The 17,570-nt window shown below is 35.9% G+C and overlaps 1 protein-coding gene across 1 annotated transcript; it reads right to left on the reverse strand.

Moving 5' to 3' along the window:
* Positions 1–506: 506 nt before the first annotated feature.
* LOC142979313 (zinc finger CCHC domain-containing protein 24-like) lies at positions 507–16,118 on the reverse strand. Its single transcript, XM_076124161.1, has 4 exons — positions 15,818–16,118; positions 7,089–7,283; positions 3,333–3,497; positions 507–2,757 (listed from the first exon to the last, which is right to left on the reverse strand). Exons 1-4 carry the CDS (start codon positions 15,926–15,928, stop codon positions 2,644–2,646), a joined length of 585 nt encoding a protein of 194 aa, XP_075980276.1. The 5' UTR covers positions 15,929–16,118; the 3' UTR covers positions 507–2,643.
* Between the last annotated feature and the right edge of the window lie 1,452 nt (positions 16,119–17,570).

The following is a 17,570-nucleotide window of genomic DNA, read 5'->3' on the forward strand; positions in this document are numbered from 1 at the left end:
CTAGAAGAACTTTATCCCACACTCTGACTAGAGCGGTTCTTCGCTCACCAAGTGATTCTGGTGGGTTGGGCAGTGCGCATACACTGTTTTTTAGCATGTGCCAGACATGTTCTATGGGGTTGATGTCTGGACTGTGAGCAGGCTAAGCCAGTTTTTGAATCCCGATATCAGCAAGGTGCGATTCCACAACGCGGGCGCTATGAGCGCGCGCATTAAACTGCATTAGAGTTAATCCTCCCGACCAATGAAATCCATAAGTGGTACAACATGGTCTTGGAAGATTTCTTCAATGTACCCGGCTGCTGTTAGGCGCTGACCTACGATGACAAGCTTCGTACGTGCCTCCAAACATACACCTCTCCATACCATAACAGACCTACCTTTGTAACTGACCGTCTGACGTGTTGTGTTGGGAAAAAACCGTCCTTAATGGCGTCTTTACACTCTCTCACGACCATTTGGTGCTCTTAATGCTACTCAGCACTCATCGGTTAATAAGAACTTGCTCCATTGGTCGATAGCCAATTCACATGTTTACGAGCAAATCGTAATCGCGCAACTCGATGGTGTCTCTCGAGTTCTGGTACTCGGGTTGGTCTTCCTGCCTGTAAATTACGTTCTTTTATCCTTCGCCTCATGTTCCGTTCACTAAGAATGACTCCGCGTGCCGCTTGAAGCCTCTAGTGAATCTCAAACGCTGTCAGAAAGCGGTTTCTCAGCACCTCGAGGTTAACAAATCGGTCATCTCTTGCGGATGTACATCGTGTTCGTCCAATTCCTAGTCGCCGCGTATAGAGACCAGTCTCACGATACCTCCTAATCGCAGACCTTAAAGTGGTACGCGATACATTGAAAAATGCAGCCACCTCTCAATGGTAATGGCCCTGATCGGACAACAAGACCACCTAAGCCACTTGTTCAGCAGTAAGTGGCATCTTCAAATCTTTTCTAAAATCTAAATAGACCAATAATCAATAAAAATCATAAAGAAAATCGTTTCCGTGCAGCAATATTTCAAAATACAGAATTCAACTGACCTCTCGAATCAACACTGAATTCAGTTCTAACACACATTGTTAGAAAAAGTCATCCGTCACTTAAATTAATCTGAAATTCAACACTTCATAACACTAAACAGATCACTTCGCAACTACTTACAACAATATATCTTTCATATATTACTTAATTTGTTTACAAATTCACGATAAGCGCTTGGGCCACTTTTTCTGCCGCTGAGTGTATAATTAATTAGTTGTTTTCAACGGGCAGTAAAAAATATTGGAGCAAGTATGCATGACACTTTATGAATGAGTGACAAAAAACTATCCGATGGATATAAATTCCTAGTTTGAACAAATCTTTGACGTATTAATTTAAAAGAAACAAGCCGCTTCGCAGAAGGCGAAAGGTAAATAGCAACATACGTAGATGAGTGAAGGTGATGGAGACATCGACGTAGGTATTCTTTTGTACCTATTAGTCGTCATCCTTGCCTAATCCTCTATGCATGCAAGCCTTCCGCCATATTACTTGTTGGTATACTCAGAAAAATAAAGTTAAATTGCGAGGCTCTAGCATTCACGAACAGAACATTTGTGGTAAATGGATCATCATTCACATCTTCGGAATTACATTTGGCAAACTGCAACCGCCCCTACAACTTATATGTTAAAAGTTAAAAATCTTTTTGAATATAATCTTCGAAATATACATTTCATTATCTTAAATCTTTAAAAATAATAATGTACTTATATCTAAAGTAAGTAGTTTATATCTAGTAAGTATAAATGAATCTGCGTTTAAGTAATTGTACCACTCTGACCATGAAACGGACGTGTAGACTCATAAAAACCTGTGGTACCAAACTTCAATGAATCATAATAGATAGTAGTTGACTTTTGAACATGTTAGGGCGCGTTCCCACTATGTCGTGACGACAGATAGTCTTGTAGTTCAAATGTCTTCTCTAGCTATTTCCATTATGACGACTGTTTGTCGTCAAAAATTGTTATCGTGTAGTGACTGTCGTATCTAGCTGTTCCCATTGGATCGCGACGACACTTTATCGTTTCACGGCAGTTGCTGTATCGTTTGCACATCATTAGCAAGCTACAAATCTAACGATTTTTTATCGTTTTACGACTGTCGTGCTAGCCGTCCCCACGGTCACGATAATCTGTCGTCACTGCAAAAAAATGTCGTAGACGACAGTAAGTCATGTCGTTCTATATGTGAACACCTCCATTTAAACACATGAGCCACGACACTTAAAACTACACGATTATCTGTCGTCATGACATAGTGGGAACGCGCCCTTAAGCTGCGTCTACGCTAGGAGAGCCGAGTACGAGCCGAGCACGAGCCGAGCACAAAACTCTTTCAGAAACGCACTCGTTCGTGGCTCTTAAGTCATTCTACACTACACAAATTTGTGCTCGTGCTTCGCTCCTCTAGCGTAAATGCTGCTTTAGTACCTAGATGATAAATTAAACAAGTCTATGGTTATATTAAGACATGGTAACACCCTCACTTTAAACGCTGGAGCGTACTTCATAATGCTTAATCTATAATCTTCAGATTTGCTGGTGCAAGAGATAATTAGAATATGTTTTTAGTAGTACCACAGATTTTCTATTCTGTTTGTTAGTACTCCCTGCGGCAGTAGTATCCGAGGGAGCGACACTTCTGGCACAGGTGCTGAGGGTGGATCTTCGACTGGTCGCTCACGTCCAGCCCGTCTGGCTTCTCTAGCGGCCTCTGGAATAGTTAATTAAAGTGGTTATTTGTGCCGTTGCTGTGCAGAGGTTACAGATGCAAAGACGTTATTTAGTTGATAGTAAAGTTAATTTATCGAGCGATCTTTTGGGTTTGTAAATTATACATTGTATTTTTATGATATGAAGAGTTAAAAGCCTTAAGGTTTTAACTTTTAAACTCTCGCGTTGCAAGTTTAATGTAGGTATAATAAAATACGGGAATAAACGCGAACACGTATTTTACTTTAGAATGCCTAACGTTTCGGCGCAGGTTGCACTCGCCGTGGTCGCAGGCTGACTAAAGGTTGTCTATATTACACTATCATCATTAGGAGCTGAATAAGAACTAGTAACATGAAATGATCGGAGACGTACAGTTAGATTAAAAAATGAAAATTATTGCATCTTTACTTTTCGTCCCATCAGGTTATGATTTTTTTTGTATTATGTGTATTTTATAGTAACAATAATCAAAAACTATCCCACTGCCAGGTTTCGAAATGTGGGTCAAGTTTCTACGCCGCGCCGGGGACATTACTATAGTCATGTTTTTAGTGCAATGTGTAAGTTGTGTACCTGTTTATGAGGGAAGACATTGATGCGACACTTGATGCACTCCTGACCGTTGTTAGCCCAAGAATTGCCGCTCATCCACTTGCGCTTGCACTTCGGACACTTGTACTCGCCGAAGCAGCGCTTCTTGCCCTGGTACGGAGTCAGACCCTCGCCTTTGGGACGAGCCTGGAACATTAGCAGAAGGTATGAGTTGACCGTCGGTATACAACTTATTGTCTATCCAACTGTGATAGCCGCTTTGAACCGAGTGGAAAAGAATGCAAGTGATGAAGTTTTGAGATCTACGACTAGCTGACCCGCGCAACTTCGCTTGCGTCACGTAAGAGAGAATGGGTCATAATTTCCCCCGTTTTTGTAACATTTTTCGTTACTACTCCGCTCCTAATAGTCGTAGCGTGATGATATATAGCCTATAGCCTTCCTCGATAAATAGGCTATCTAACAGTGAAAGAATTTTTCAAATCAGACCAGTAGTTCCTGAGATTAGCGCGTTCAAACAAACAAACAAACAAACATTAGTAAGTATAGATTCGAGATGAAGTTTTGATAGGTTCAACAACATTTAGTAGCGCTGAGTTTATTAATATGCCTAGTATTCAGACCTTAAATTAAGCAAGGGGTATAAATAAACATTCGGTTAGGAATTTAAGGTATCAAATACAATAAGACCCTACGTCAGTTGAAAAATGCTTTGTAAATACTATCTTAAAACATACGGTTTGTTTGTCGGCAAAATCAAATTGATAACTTTAAACATATTTAAATTAATTAAAACCTAACAGAGGTCGTGGGGTCAGCGCCAAAACGACACGATTACAATTAACAAAGGAAATAAATATAAAAACTTATCAATTTCTTAGAATTGATACATTTATGATGTTTTGTGATATTAAATAGACGGCCTTTGTTGTTTGTATATTGTTGTACTGGTGATTAGAGGAGCTCTTTCATCGAAGGATTTAACAACTCTTTTTTCACGGGTGTTTCCCAATGTTCAGATTGTTGGTAAAACTAATTAATGAACTAGAGATTGCAAAGCCACAATCGTAATTATTTGTACCAGCTTGCAGTACTTTCTTTTTTTGTATTTATTATTTTAAACGTTACAGAAAAAACAACATTCATTATGGGCTCACGGCTGGATGCCGGAAGAGGAGACATCTCTTACAGTGAAAGACACTGACGACCACATTAGCCAAGAGCGGGTCGAATACTTTCGTTTATTTCAGAAACTTAAAAAAGAACTCTCAGACATACAAGATACAAAGTTTTCTCCGTAAGGTCCTTCTTAAATTCTAAGTAAGTCTTCGATACGCAACGATTTTCGTCTTCACGCAACTACCAAGACCGCTTTACGTAGCCTTTGAACTGAGGGCCTAGGGCAAGAGAGTTTATAACACATTTCTGCAGATCAAGAGAAGTTAAATGTTTTTTGATAAAATTACTACCAAGTTCAAAGAAGAAGTCAGTTTTAAATATCTATTCAATATTTAAAACTGAAAACAAAGCAGCATTGACAACCCCAATTCTATGAACCCATTTAACCCATGGGCAATCGACTCAAGCTTGAAACACGCTGTTCTATCCGCTATGTGTAACAATGATCCACTGTTCTTCTGTGTGTGTGCGTGTTCAACTAACAAATAATGGCCTATAAAAACTACTCTCCTGTTTCTGTGTTTAATTTGGGAATTGTATTCTAAACAATTAAAGAAAATTGTACTTTTAATGAGTTTAGAGTCCGGTTTTTATTAGTAGGCTATTATTGTAACAGCTGATTGAGCGATGAACAAATTCAATTTGGCCAATTTTTATCTTAATATAAATACAATATATACATAATATCACGCAATTTACACTCAAGGGAGTAGGCAGAGGTGTATAAAATACTCCCACGTTTCGCCACTAACTTTACACAGTAATAAGTTACGTAGGAAAAATATATTTCCGGACGTTTCGGCACGGGTTACTATGAGTGTATTCTCAAAGTGATGTAAGTATGCTTGATTGCATTAATCTCTGTAAAATTCCGTTGATATCAACACATTAAGGTTTTAAGGTTAAGAATACTTTTAATATAAGTATGTATAAGTAACACAAAAAAAATGAGTGTCCAAACTGTTTCATTGAAGTAGGCATGTCTGTCGTTATAAATCTTAAGCTGAGTCATGTGATTTGACTCCCAATACAACTTAAGATAAGATAACAAGATTTATGTGTGTGCCAATCAACAGATTTGTGTGTGATCATTGTTCAGGCACTGATATTATATCAGTTGGCTCATAGATTTGGTCGAAGCATGAAGCTTTATATTGTAATTATTTGTTCTGATATTCAGGACAATTTATCTTTTTTTTGTCGTTTTCAAATTCAAATTTCTTTATTGCGGAAATGGGTACAGGTATTGTGGTATTACATACATAAGTATTATATATTAGCAGTGGTAATTTATTCATGCTACCAATAGGTTACTGTTCAATTGCTATAATATAGTCGATAGTAAGAAGAATAAACCAGCAAAACGGTTGGTAAAAATACAGATGAATTGAAAACCTCCACTTTTAGTTAGTTAGAAATGAGTATTCTTTTGAATATTGTCAACGTGATGTAGTCGAATCAGTTAAGTCTTCAATTGAATACGAAACTTTCAAATAAAGTATATAAGATGTTTTTTTACTATTTAACAAAAACTGCCGTGAAAACGTGCCAGGAGATGGTTATCGCAGCCACGGGAGACCCAAACGAAGAAGGCGGGATGACCTGGACGCATTTGAGAAGGACTGGCCGGGTCTTGCCGCCGTTAGGGGGATTTGGAAGGAAATTAGGGTAGGAAGTAAGTGCTTTTACCCAACAGTGGAACCCTCCATCAGGCTAAGAAAAAAAAACACGTGTATCCCAAACGCGTAATTTCTCCCGATAGAAGTAAAAATTATAATAGTTCGTGTGAACTTGGCTCTGTGCCGAGTATCGTACGACGTGTACCCAGACGACAACGGAAATACCGTTTAGTTTACAATTAATTGATTTTTTATATAAAAACTAAAGATTTGTGTTGAAAAAGTCACGTTTTAGGCAATAATTTTGGTTTTAATTAATTTGTTTACGGGATCCGTGCCAATAACCATGGTGTGTTGGTCTGTCGTACGATATTGGGATTAGAGATGTGGTTTTAATTTTATTTTAGGTCCATTCACTGAGGGATTCGAAACTTCTAAAAAGCTCCCGCACTAAGAAGTGTCCTTATGTCGCGGGGACTTTTACAAACATACAAAGAATGGACACAAAGTGCAGCTAAACCCGAAACAACTATTTGTTGATCTTACAAATAATTGTCTCGGGTGGGAATCGAACCCACGATCTCTCGACGCAAAGGTAGTGGCGTGGCGACCACCTAAACCACTGCGCCACAGAGGCCGTCGTTTTTATATAATTATTTTGTTTAACCTTGAGATAGATAAATTAGTTAATTTTGTGTGGGAACAGTTTTAGAGGAGAGACTTTGAGGTTCTCTAATTAGCCGGGATGTGCTTGTCTTAGTTAGAACTAAATTCATATAAGCTTTTCAGTTAGTGGAGCGCGTTCACAAGTTTTGCTATGAACGATCGTTTATTTATCATTATTGGTCTGTTTATAGCCGTTTCAAATAGTTAAGATAGGATTTATCATAGACCCCAAAGAACAAAGGCTTTAAAAATGCCTTAATTGTTATAAGTAAGACACATTCCTGTGCTATATATTTTATTTATTTTCTCTTACCTGAGGACAGTCTCCAATATAATGTCCCTTCTTAAAGCAGAGATGGCACATGTAGGCGGGGGGCGGAGGCCTGGGAGGCCGCCGGAGGGACAACGCCGCCAGTTGCTCCGCTAGCGAGCTGCTGTCGTCGGCTGGGGGGGCCGCAGACCCTGGCGCCGCCGTCGGGAGAGGACCCCATACTGAACCGGGCACCCACTGGAAGGAGAAATATAGTTCAAAATAACAAAACAAACGACAGTATGATGACAAGCTTAGGTTAGATTCAAAAGTTTGCAAACTTTCATGTGAATGGATAAACATTAATAGCAAGGGGAACAAAACAACCACTGTTGTTCTAAAATAAACGTATTCATAATTTAGGAAATAACTGCACCCTTGATATGACGCAGAAGTTAAGCTGCTTACCATTGTAAAAGCTCTGCTTAGTATAAAATCAGACTATCGTGCGTGAGATGTTCCATGATATTTTTTTGTTATTATGTAGGTTCTACATACTATGTACCAAGGTACCAACTATCTATTTCCCAAGCAGATCCATAAAAATATAACAACCATCGATGCCACAACAGAATCGATGATTAAAAACCTTCAAAAATCATTCACAAGAAATCTCCAGACGACACACGACATTCCTAGACGTTCTTTAATCACAACCAATATGCGGGGACGATTAGACAAATGAAATTGCAGTAAATAATGAAGCACGCGCTCTGATTGGCCGGCCGGGGTGCGCACGCGCATCTGTTCTTCGAATTATTGCGCTTGTTCCAATTTCGAACGTGCGTTGACGCCGTGAATCACACTCTAACACAAATGGTATTAATGCGGCGTTTTTTTTGTATGTTTGTATGTGTGTTTGTTTGTATGTGCTAATGATTTTTAATGGATGTGGGGGTGTCGAGACGGGAATAGAAAGGTTTGTTTGGGTGTTCCTTGTTGATTTGTCGGTTAAGTGGCCGTTATTATTTTTTGATAATTTACTAGGAGTGTTTATCAAGGTTTCTTTTTTGGAATACTTCGACTTTGTTTTTTATAGCATATATACCAACTAGACCCAAAACAACATTTTCTGGTAGCACAAAAAATTGTTATGTTTGGGAATCGAATCCGCGACCTCTGCACGCTTGGTAGCACCGTAGACAGTAAAACAACAACAGATTTATCAGTGTCATTACAGTAATTTTGTAGATTAAACAAGACCAAAATGCCTACCATATCATTTAATTCATAGTCCATTTATAGAACTTAACATCGTTCCAATTGAATATTGAAGAGTAGTGATTAAAGGCTGATTGTTGACAATAAACTCGCACTCATCGATACAATTGTCTCGCGATGAACGATACCGCCTCTTACCGGTCACTGTGGACAATAACCGGAATCATTTGTTAAATGGACGATATCTTATTAATATTATTTGGTAGAGATGAAATACTGTATACAGTATAATAGAATACGGGAATTTACGCGAACACGCATTTTACCTTAAAATGCCTAACGTTTCGGCGCAGGTTGCACTCGCCGTGGTCCCAGGCTGACTGGAGAGCATTCTATTATACATTAAACATGCAACGCGAGAGTTTAAAAGTTATGACTGTATACAGTAGCTGAAGAAATTATAGAGATAGACATAGATATAGAATTTAATAACAATAATTGTTATACTGAATTTCTAATTATTTATCTATTGTGTGTATACTGGGCAATTCAGTTTCGAAGTTGTTTAAGGCGCTAAGGGTATTTGAGATAGGTAATGATGTTTATCTCAATAGATGACAACCACGACCGACCGAATTGCTTTATATTCGATATCTTGAATCATATACATTGAAAAAACTGCATCAAAATCCGTTGTGTAGTTTAAAAGATCTAACAACACAGTAGGGACAGACGCGGGAAGCGACTTTGCTTTATACTATGTAGTGATAAACACTTTTATCCACCTGTTTCACATAATGATGTATAAGATCATATAACACCATATATAAACCTACATACATAGCATAAAGTTTGATATAAAGTCGGATATATCTTTAATAGTGCACATTTGTTTACTGTTCGTCTAAAAATACGCGCCACGGCGGCGGTGGGCGGAGCAATTTTCGGAAACGTTCTAACTATAATCTTCATTTCGTTTCAATGCAATTCGTATGAAAAATTGAACTTTGGATCGGCTATTCTTGGGTAGTAATTGTGACTAAGAATATTCCATATACGTATGTTGAAGAATTTTTAATTATTTGGTACGTGTTTCGATGTTTTTATAAAAGTTTTATCCTTTCAAAAAGTGGTCAAAGACTTATTTTTAAGACTAGAATATATTAGGTTGGGGAAAAAGTCTTTTCGCATTATAGTAAGCTCGATATTTGAGTACCTCACGAGCTCACTGAAAAAAAACCTAATGAACCGTGTACTCATTTGTGATTCTTGAAGCCAAAGAGATTTTATTACAAGTTCATACATACTGTAATGCGAAAAGACTTTTTCCCCGACCTAATATTAGGACTTGAGACGTGTTTCAAAATTTTAAGGTATTCTAGGTTGTTTTTTAAGTAGTCTTTTTAATACGCTTCTGGTATTGTAAAAAATAAATGGCTTCCATAGTCCATATGGTCCATACTTTCGTAGTTTGAGCTTGTGAATCAGTACCTTATTCATTATTATGATTATCCCACTTGTGGAGAATAGTGCTTGTTGCACATCTGGTATTTTTCCAAACACATGCATTTGCAGCCTAGTAGTTAAAACTAGTTGGATAATACAAGAAGTCATCAATTTCCTAGCGAATATTTAGAAGTTATTTATAATTTTCTTATTTCACACACTTTGAACTATCCGGAAATTGAACTCGGTAGCTCGTGACCGTCAGTCACAGATCTTAGAGCACGGAATTGTCGCTTCAGAATCCTTTCTAACATTATAAATGCGTTAGTATATATGCTACATTTTATAGCAAGATTTAGCAAAAATTATTAATATTTTTCTCTTAAAATCTAACAGGTAAAATGCTGGAGGGCCCGCAGTAAAAAAATAAGCTGATTCAGGCATTTTTTGGCACAAACTGCCTCTAAAACACATTTTCTAAATTTATTCGAATTTCCTCGCAAGTGGTATTGGGGAAATCAAAATACGACAACAGGGACGATTCTTCAAGAATGTTTGATTAAAAATTCAATAGAAAACGACATACCTTCCACCGTGACTATTGTAAACTCAAATTAGAACGAGGCCACTAATTCGATGTCCCATTCGTTAACGATGCCTAATAACTGCTTGTTGAGATTCTTAATAGAATGACTATTAAATACTACACGAATATTATCAGTAATAAAATGATGGCACAATCATAGACTTGACAAGGCTTTTCATATCATGCTTATTTGTTCCGATTTTAGTTCGTTGAAAATAGCTGCCAGTTGGATTTCCTGGTATATATATAACCTACCTAGGTCTCCTAAGTGTGTGTGATTTAATATTTGAATAATTATTTAATATTTACTTTTTTATATGGAGGAGAGAGGAGATTTAAATACATTATATGAAACGTCAACGTTTCGTTAATGACGTTAGTATAAGATACTGAACTATTATGATAGGAGAGACATTTCATAGTTCATTTTGAATGAAAATACACATCCAATTTTAATTCTTCTGTTAGAATATTCTTTGTAGTAGTCCGCAGTTTTTTAACCTTCACGTATAAGCCTAGTGGTAAAGCTTCCAGAAGAAACCGTATTTCATATACACCTGCACGGTTAACAAACGTGATGTAAAAGTTAAGTGAAAAGTGAACTTCAGATCGCTCTCATATACCTACTATATCGTCTGTACCGCAACATCCCAAAGCTCTTAAAGCAATAGCATCATGTCTCATGTTACAATCACAAATGTAATGTTGTTCTTAGGTTGCTATTAGTCGACATCCTGCGCTTTGATCACCTTGTTTCACCGCTCAAGGTGACGCCATTTTGAAACGTCATTAGTGTCATTGTGACGTCATTATGTTGGTGAACGATAATAATTTTTTGTTATTTGTTTATTAGTGGCGATATTTAAATAATTGTTTTGTTGGAAATTGTTGTTGCTTGAAATTTTAATACAATTGAAATCTCTGCCTATCTATTGGGAAAATAATATTTTACGCATCTTTTTCTTTTAGTATATTTTAAATATTTTTTCATCAGCACCTACTTTACTTCAAAAACATAAATAATAAACTTCAATGCAAGCTTATTTATAATTTATGTGATTTTGACTACATTTTGTGTTACAATTTGACATACAAAATAATAGTTAATTATTTTTTGTTGATATAACAGAAAGAATTTACACAACAATTTCAAATATCTAAACCAAACCAAAACATCTGCAATTAAATACATAACTAATTTTACGTAACACACGAAAAAACTATCCACAATTCACATAAAAATGTGTAAGGAATGAGTGCTGACATGCTTGATAGAAACCAGACAGGTAGAGAGGTGTATGCGGTCTAATTATAGAGTTTACGGCCATACCGGCCACATGTGCACTACCATTGTACCAGGGCTACATGAATGTACGGAAGTGTTCCTTGCTTTCGATAGTCTGGTCAAGAGTTGTATACTTTAAGAGAATTTAGGAAATTTGTGACCATTTTTTTATACTTCAATATTTTTTTTTTTTTTTTTTAAGTCATTTATTCATATAAAATACAAAATATTGTTTTGCATGTATTCTCCTCGCCAAGCTACACAGCTTGTTGGCGAGATACGCTCGTTTACATTATATTATTATGTACATGTATGCATGCATTATGTTTAAAAATGGAAAAAATAATAAAGTTCTTATACTTATCTAAATATTATAGTTACAACTAAACAAACATTACAATCAAAGCTTTCTTTCTCTTACTATCGTTTGCTCACGGCCATGAACTTCACTTATAGTGACGTCTTTATTACCTAGCAATAAGTCCCTGAGCTTTGTTTTTATACAATCTTTACTTAACCTAGGTTCTGCTCTGAGCAGTTCAAAGTTATTAAATATTTTAGGAACTATATATTCAGACAATCTCTCTCCATAGTAATTAATAATTTTTGGTACGACTAACTTTCCCTCCCTGACAGATCTAGTTTTATATGGGTTATCTTTTTTTATTTTATATTCGTCTGTATAATAGTGTTCTATTGCAATTAAAAAGTTAACTTTTAGATCTATTGGTAATATTTTAATAATGGGATACAATAGTTCATATTGATTGTTACACAAGGTTTTGACATTTTTACTGACCAGAGATTTAATTAAGCTAGTTTGTATACATTTTATTTCTCTTAAATATGAAATAAATGTCCTCCCATATATACTAAGACCATAACTAAGTATTGAGTCAGCGAGGGCATAATATATCATCTTTAATGTTTGTGTGTTAACCACATGTTTCAGGGCATAGAATTTACTTACCACTGATCTAAGTCTATTGCATACATTACTGACATGTGATTTCCAGTTAAAATTCTTATCAATAGCCAATCCTAAATAAGTGAATGTGTCTACTAATTGTATACTACTACACTTACAGTTTATTTTATTCTCATGCAGACAATGATAAGTGTGTCCAACTATTGACAAATCGCATTTACTGACGGACTTAGCACGCTGGTTGTAGGGCGAGTATATGTGCATACACTTAGTCTTCGCTACATTCAATATAATACCGTTGTCATGTGCCCACTGTGTGACTCTCTCGAAGTCTTTTTGTATGTTCACTTGAGCTTCAGAGAGATCTTTAGATGCAAACAGTAGGCACATGTCATCGGCATACATGTAAACACGATTTGAATGTCAGTGTACTTTGTTTTCAGTCACACGATCAAATACGATCTAAGAAGGTTTCCTTTTTTAAAGACATAAAAACGCACAACACATTCTATTCGTTAACAGACTTCTTTAATAGGTACGAGTAACAAATCAGAATTTCATATAGAGTTTTTAAAGTAAACTGTAAAAAAAGCTAAGTTTGTGAAAGCTAAGTGAAAATTTCAGCTTTCTAGCTGTCACGGTTTATGTGTTACAGCCTGGAGACAGACAGACAGACAGCGGATTCTTAGTAATAGGGTCCCGTTTTACCCTTTGGGTACGGAACACTATAAATCACCAAAAACATGAAAAAATTCAAGCTCTACCAACCAATTCGCTGCGTATTTTATTATCCACTCAAGACAATATATAAAAAGCTTCATAGTGTTAATAACCTATAACAATAATTTGTTAGCGCTAGTGTTCTAGTTGTACAGCTATTACAACCGTCTCGCTACAACACGCGCTGAAGCTGAACACTGAACACAAATACACGTTCCCGCGTCATAACAAACATAATGTTTGGTTTTTGACTAAATTGTTCAACTGTTTTTAGTTATTTTCATCTACGATTTGTATTACTGTGTTATATTTATGAGGTTAAACGCGTATATTAAAGCAAAATACCTCCTCGGTCTAAAGTTGATTTCATTCTATTGTTTATAATTCTTTATTTTAAACTAGCTCATATTTGCCACACGGTCCGCGTAGTGACTTATAGGTACAAATGACAGTGGCCAGTTTGAAAAATCTAGTTTATTTCGGAAATACCTACATAGAATTAATGATTATAGTCTAGATAAATCGTACATGCTAATGGTCTCTACTCTACTAAGTCGTCAGACTCTATTAAAGATATTTCGATAGCAAGCTGGTTATCGACAATAGTGGTAAAAAATCGCGATACCCGCTTGTCAGTTCGCTTAAGATTTTCGTAGACTTTTTATTTATAAAACTAGAAAACAGTTTCACTATTGTTATTTCAGTATCATGAATAAGGACATAAGTAACAGCAGAACGTTTAACTTGCAAAGCGAATGCTAAACAGGACATTTAAACTACCACGTTTTAGGTCACACTGTGTACGTTTCTTTTGGCTAAATGTCTACAGGGAAATACTGAAAAGATTATAGAGAATGGTTTATTGTTGTCAGGCTATTTGTATTTCGGTTGAAATAAAATATAATCTGATTATTTTGCTAACATTAAATACTAGCTGACCCACACAATTTCGCTTGCGTCACATAAGAGAGAATGGGTCATAATTTTCCCCGTCTTTGTAACATTTTTTACTGGTACTCTGTTCCTACGTCGTAGCGTTTGTTTATGGAATCTAGCTTACAGATTATTCAGATTCGTCCCAATAGACGAAGTCGGAAGTTGAAACTATTGTCTAACCCGTGATCAGAGACCATAAGGCTAGTTTATTTCAGATCATTGTGCTTGATATTTAATCCTAATTATAAGAAAAAAACATATCTTCATAATTTGATCAATTCAATTTCAGAACAGAACTATAAACATCAAAAACAATCATAATAAAAAAAAAACAAAACATTTTTTTTCACAAATGACAGTTTCTAAATTTGAAAAAATGACAGCTGCGTCAACTCCACAAATAATACCGCGAATTAATTGTCTTGATACTTGTAAATTATGCGCGGAAGAGCTGTATACAGTGCGTAAATGCGCGTATTGCCGCGTATAATATTTTTATGTCAATGACCGCATGCCGACAGGATTTAGGTGCGATTTGAACGTGAATAGCGTGACTATTTTCATCGGAGCATGTACTACTTCTGTTTTAATACTGTTGAACTGAATGTGATTGAACTTGGATAGGCCATTTTAATGAATAGAGAAAATATATCGTTTGTTTTGATTACAAGTTATGACCGGCTGAAACTATTTTTAAGATTTTTCTAGTTACTATGTTAATACGGAGGCAGCGAAATGACGATGCAATTAAATATTTCCATTATTATGTTGATTTTTGATTATGTACTTTTTGTTTATGTTTGTATTTCAAATCATATTTTATGCATTTTATATACGTAGCCAAATTATCTTAGAAAATGTGGAATTCTTAGATGTCTTAACATTTCGTTGTATTGTACTCGTAATATCTTAATGAGAAAAATAAAATAATATATTTTAGTGTCATAGCTGTTACCATCAATCAGTTCTAATAAAAAAGACAATAATTTATATCGAGGTTAAACAATTCAGATCAAACGACAACATTGCCTATTGAGACAGACGGCAAAGATGTTTTGATCACAAATTCAAAGGCAAATTTACCAAGGACTTTTAGCTTTACGAACAGATCTTGAGTATTTAAGTAATATTTATAGCTTTTAGATGCTAAAGGTAACACTGCACAGGCAAAGTTAAATTTTAAGGGCAAAGTAAACATTGTCATAGCTAACGTTAAAATTGCCCTGGCAAAGGTGAAATAGGTGCTATTTCAATTATACAGTGTAAAGTTAATTGAGAATTTTAGACATTTATGAAAATCATAAAAATAACGATTTTACATATATGTATATAATATCTTTTCGTGTTTTCAGCACATATGTAATCTATTTAACGTTCAGTATTACAAAAGCTTCTCACGATTGTTTCCATCATAACATTATGAATTGAACCGTTGACTCACACGATGCAAACGCCGATTTATTTTGCTAACCTGTGACGTCATCCGGATCAGGGAGAAATGGCACATACATCACACAAACTGTTCTATTACAATATTGTAACATCACTACTGAAAGTGATATAGGCGACGAGAGAGCTTACGAAATATTCATCTCGATATCATAGATTAAGAACATCTATTTTGGTACTAATTATCCAAGCTTGTAATAAACAGCTCGGGATTTTGATACCTGATCGTTCTGGTCGTGAGTCAAGTACAGCCAGCCGAGGAGCGCTTGAGGACAGCTTTCAGTCTTGCCGCACCACTGCGGCAAATCCGCTCCGATAGCAGTTGGCGACATCGCACCATGAGTAACCACCACACTTCACGGAAAATGCCGAAATATGCCGAATATGAGCGATTTTTGTATGGAATAGTGTTGTATATGTATTTGTTTAGTCAAGCCATGGCGCGTTGTGGCCGGGTCGGCGTGTATTTTTGGATCGCGTTAGACGGGCGCGCGCGCGCCGGTTGCTCAGTGACTAGCGCGGCCGCTCCTTAAGACGGGAGATGTGCCCAATAGGGATGTATTGAGTCTGGAAATGATTGTCGAGTTCAGGATTGTTGATTTATTTGATTTACTGTAAGATATTTTTTATTTGTTTTAACGTTTAAATGACGTAAAGAGGTCAAAATTTATTTACATTGTCACTAATATGAAAACAAAACTAAAGTATTTAATAGTATAATTTTCTCTTCAAATCAAATGCACAATCCTAGTTGTACATTATACATTCTGCGCTAAACTTTAGCATAATAAACTAGCACAAAATCAGATGTCATAAATTGCTCTACCACAAAAATAACTCAAAATTTTCAGTATTTCCTGAAAAGCCAAGCCTAATAACACATCTTCACAGATCGGTTTTACAAATATTGATTTAAATAATCGATAAATCAATATCGATAGTATACAACAACACTATAAGCGACCATGTGGGCGCACCCGACCGCGCCGGGACTACAGGAGAGCAATATTTTGGTTCACCATCTACTAAGACGTGGAGCGATAACCGTCGCTACAGTATCGTTTTGTTACTTGGTACGAGTGTAGAACAAATTTTAAGGGAAACTGAAAGAAAGTTCTATTTAAGGAGAAATAAGTCTAAACTTCTGATTCTCAAATATTAACTGATTTAGATATCTTTATTATAAGAAACCTATATATTGATGCAAGCTTCACGAAAATCGTTCAGTAATTTTAGAGATTTTGCTGAACAGATAGACAGACGATGGAGTTAATTTTCTATCACGCGTAGATTCTTGTTTTATAATTGAAAATAGTAGTAGAAAACCAATATTTGGGACTTTTTAATAAGTTAGCAAAGCTCCATATTTAGGTCGTGAGTATTTGATACAGATGTATATAACAGATTATAGGAAACTGCATGACTAATATAACTGGAGTGAAGTGAGTCTGCAACAGCTATTAGTATCGTAGATCCTGTTTCATCGCTTGTGTGACTACTTTATTTATGGTGTGTTTCATAACTTCCAGATAAGTTTTTGTTAGCTTTAGCAAAAAGATTTTTACAATAGTATAGGTAAGTAAAAAAGAAAATGTAAAAGTCACCAACTGAAACGTTTTTTAATAATTTTTTGTATAGTTTTCAATATTAAATTTTAAGATTAATAGGTTAAAAAAATATCAGCAGAATATTAGGCCGGGGAAAAAGTCTTTTCACATTATGGTATGTTTGAACTTGTAATAAAATCTTTTTAGCTTCAAGAATAACAAATGAGTACACGGTTCATTAGGTTTCTTTCAGTGAGCTCGTGAGGTACCCCAATAGCGAGCGTATTTGTGTAGAAAAAATATTTTATTACAAGTTCATACATACTATAATGCGAAAAGACTTTTCCCCCGACCTAATACTTAGATTAGGCATTATGAATAGGTGTCATTCAATGTTGCCTACCCTAGTTTCCACTTTTACTATACG

The sequence above is a fragment of the Anticarsia gemmatalis genome, chromosome 16, assembly GCF_050436995.1.
Source record: "Anticarsia gemmatalis isolate Benzon Research Colony breed Stoneville strain chromosome 16, ilAntGemm2 primary, whole genome shotgun sequence".
Taxonomy (NCBI): Eukaryota; Metazoa; Arthropoda; class Insecta; order Lepidoptera; family Erebidae; genus Anticarsia; species Anticarsia gemmatalis.

Coding starts and splice junctions, on each gene's coding strand:
- LOC142979313 (XM_076124161.1), bottom strand. CDS start 15,928: ATGTCGCCAACTGCTATCGGAGCGGATTTGCCGCAGTGGTGCGGCAAG. Junction 3,498..7,088: donor ATATTGGAGACTGTCCTCAG/GTAAGAGAAAAT, acceptor CTAATGTTCCAG/GCTCGTCCCAAAGGCGAGGG. Junction 2,758..3,332: donor ATGTCTTCCCTCATAAACAG/GTACACAACTTA, acceptor TAACTATTCCAG/AGGCCGCTAGAGAAGCCAGA.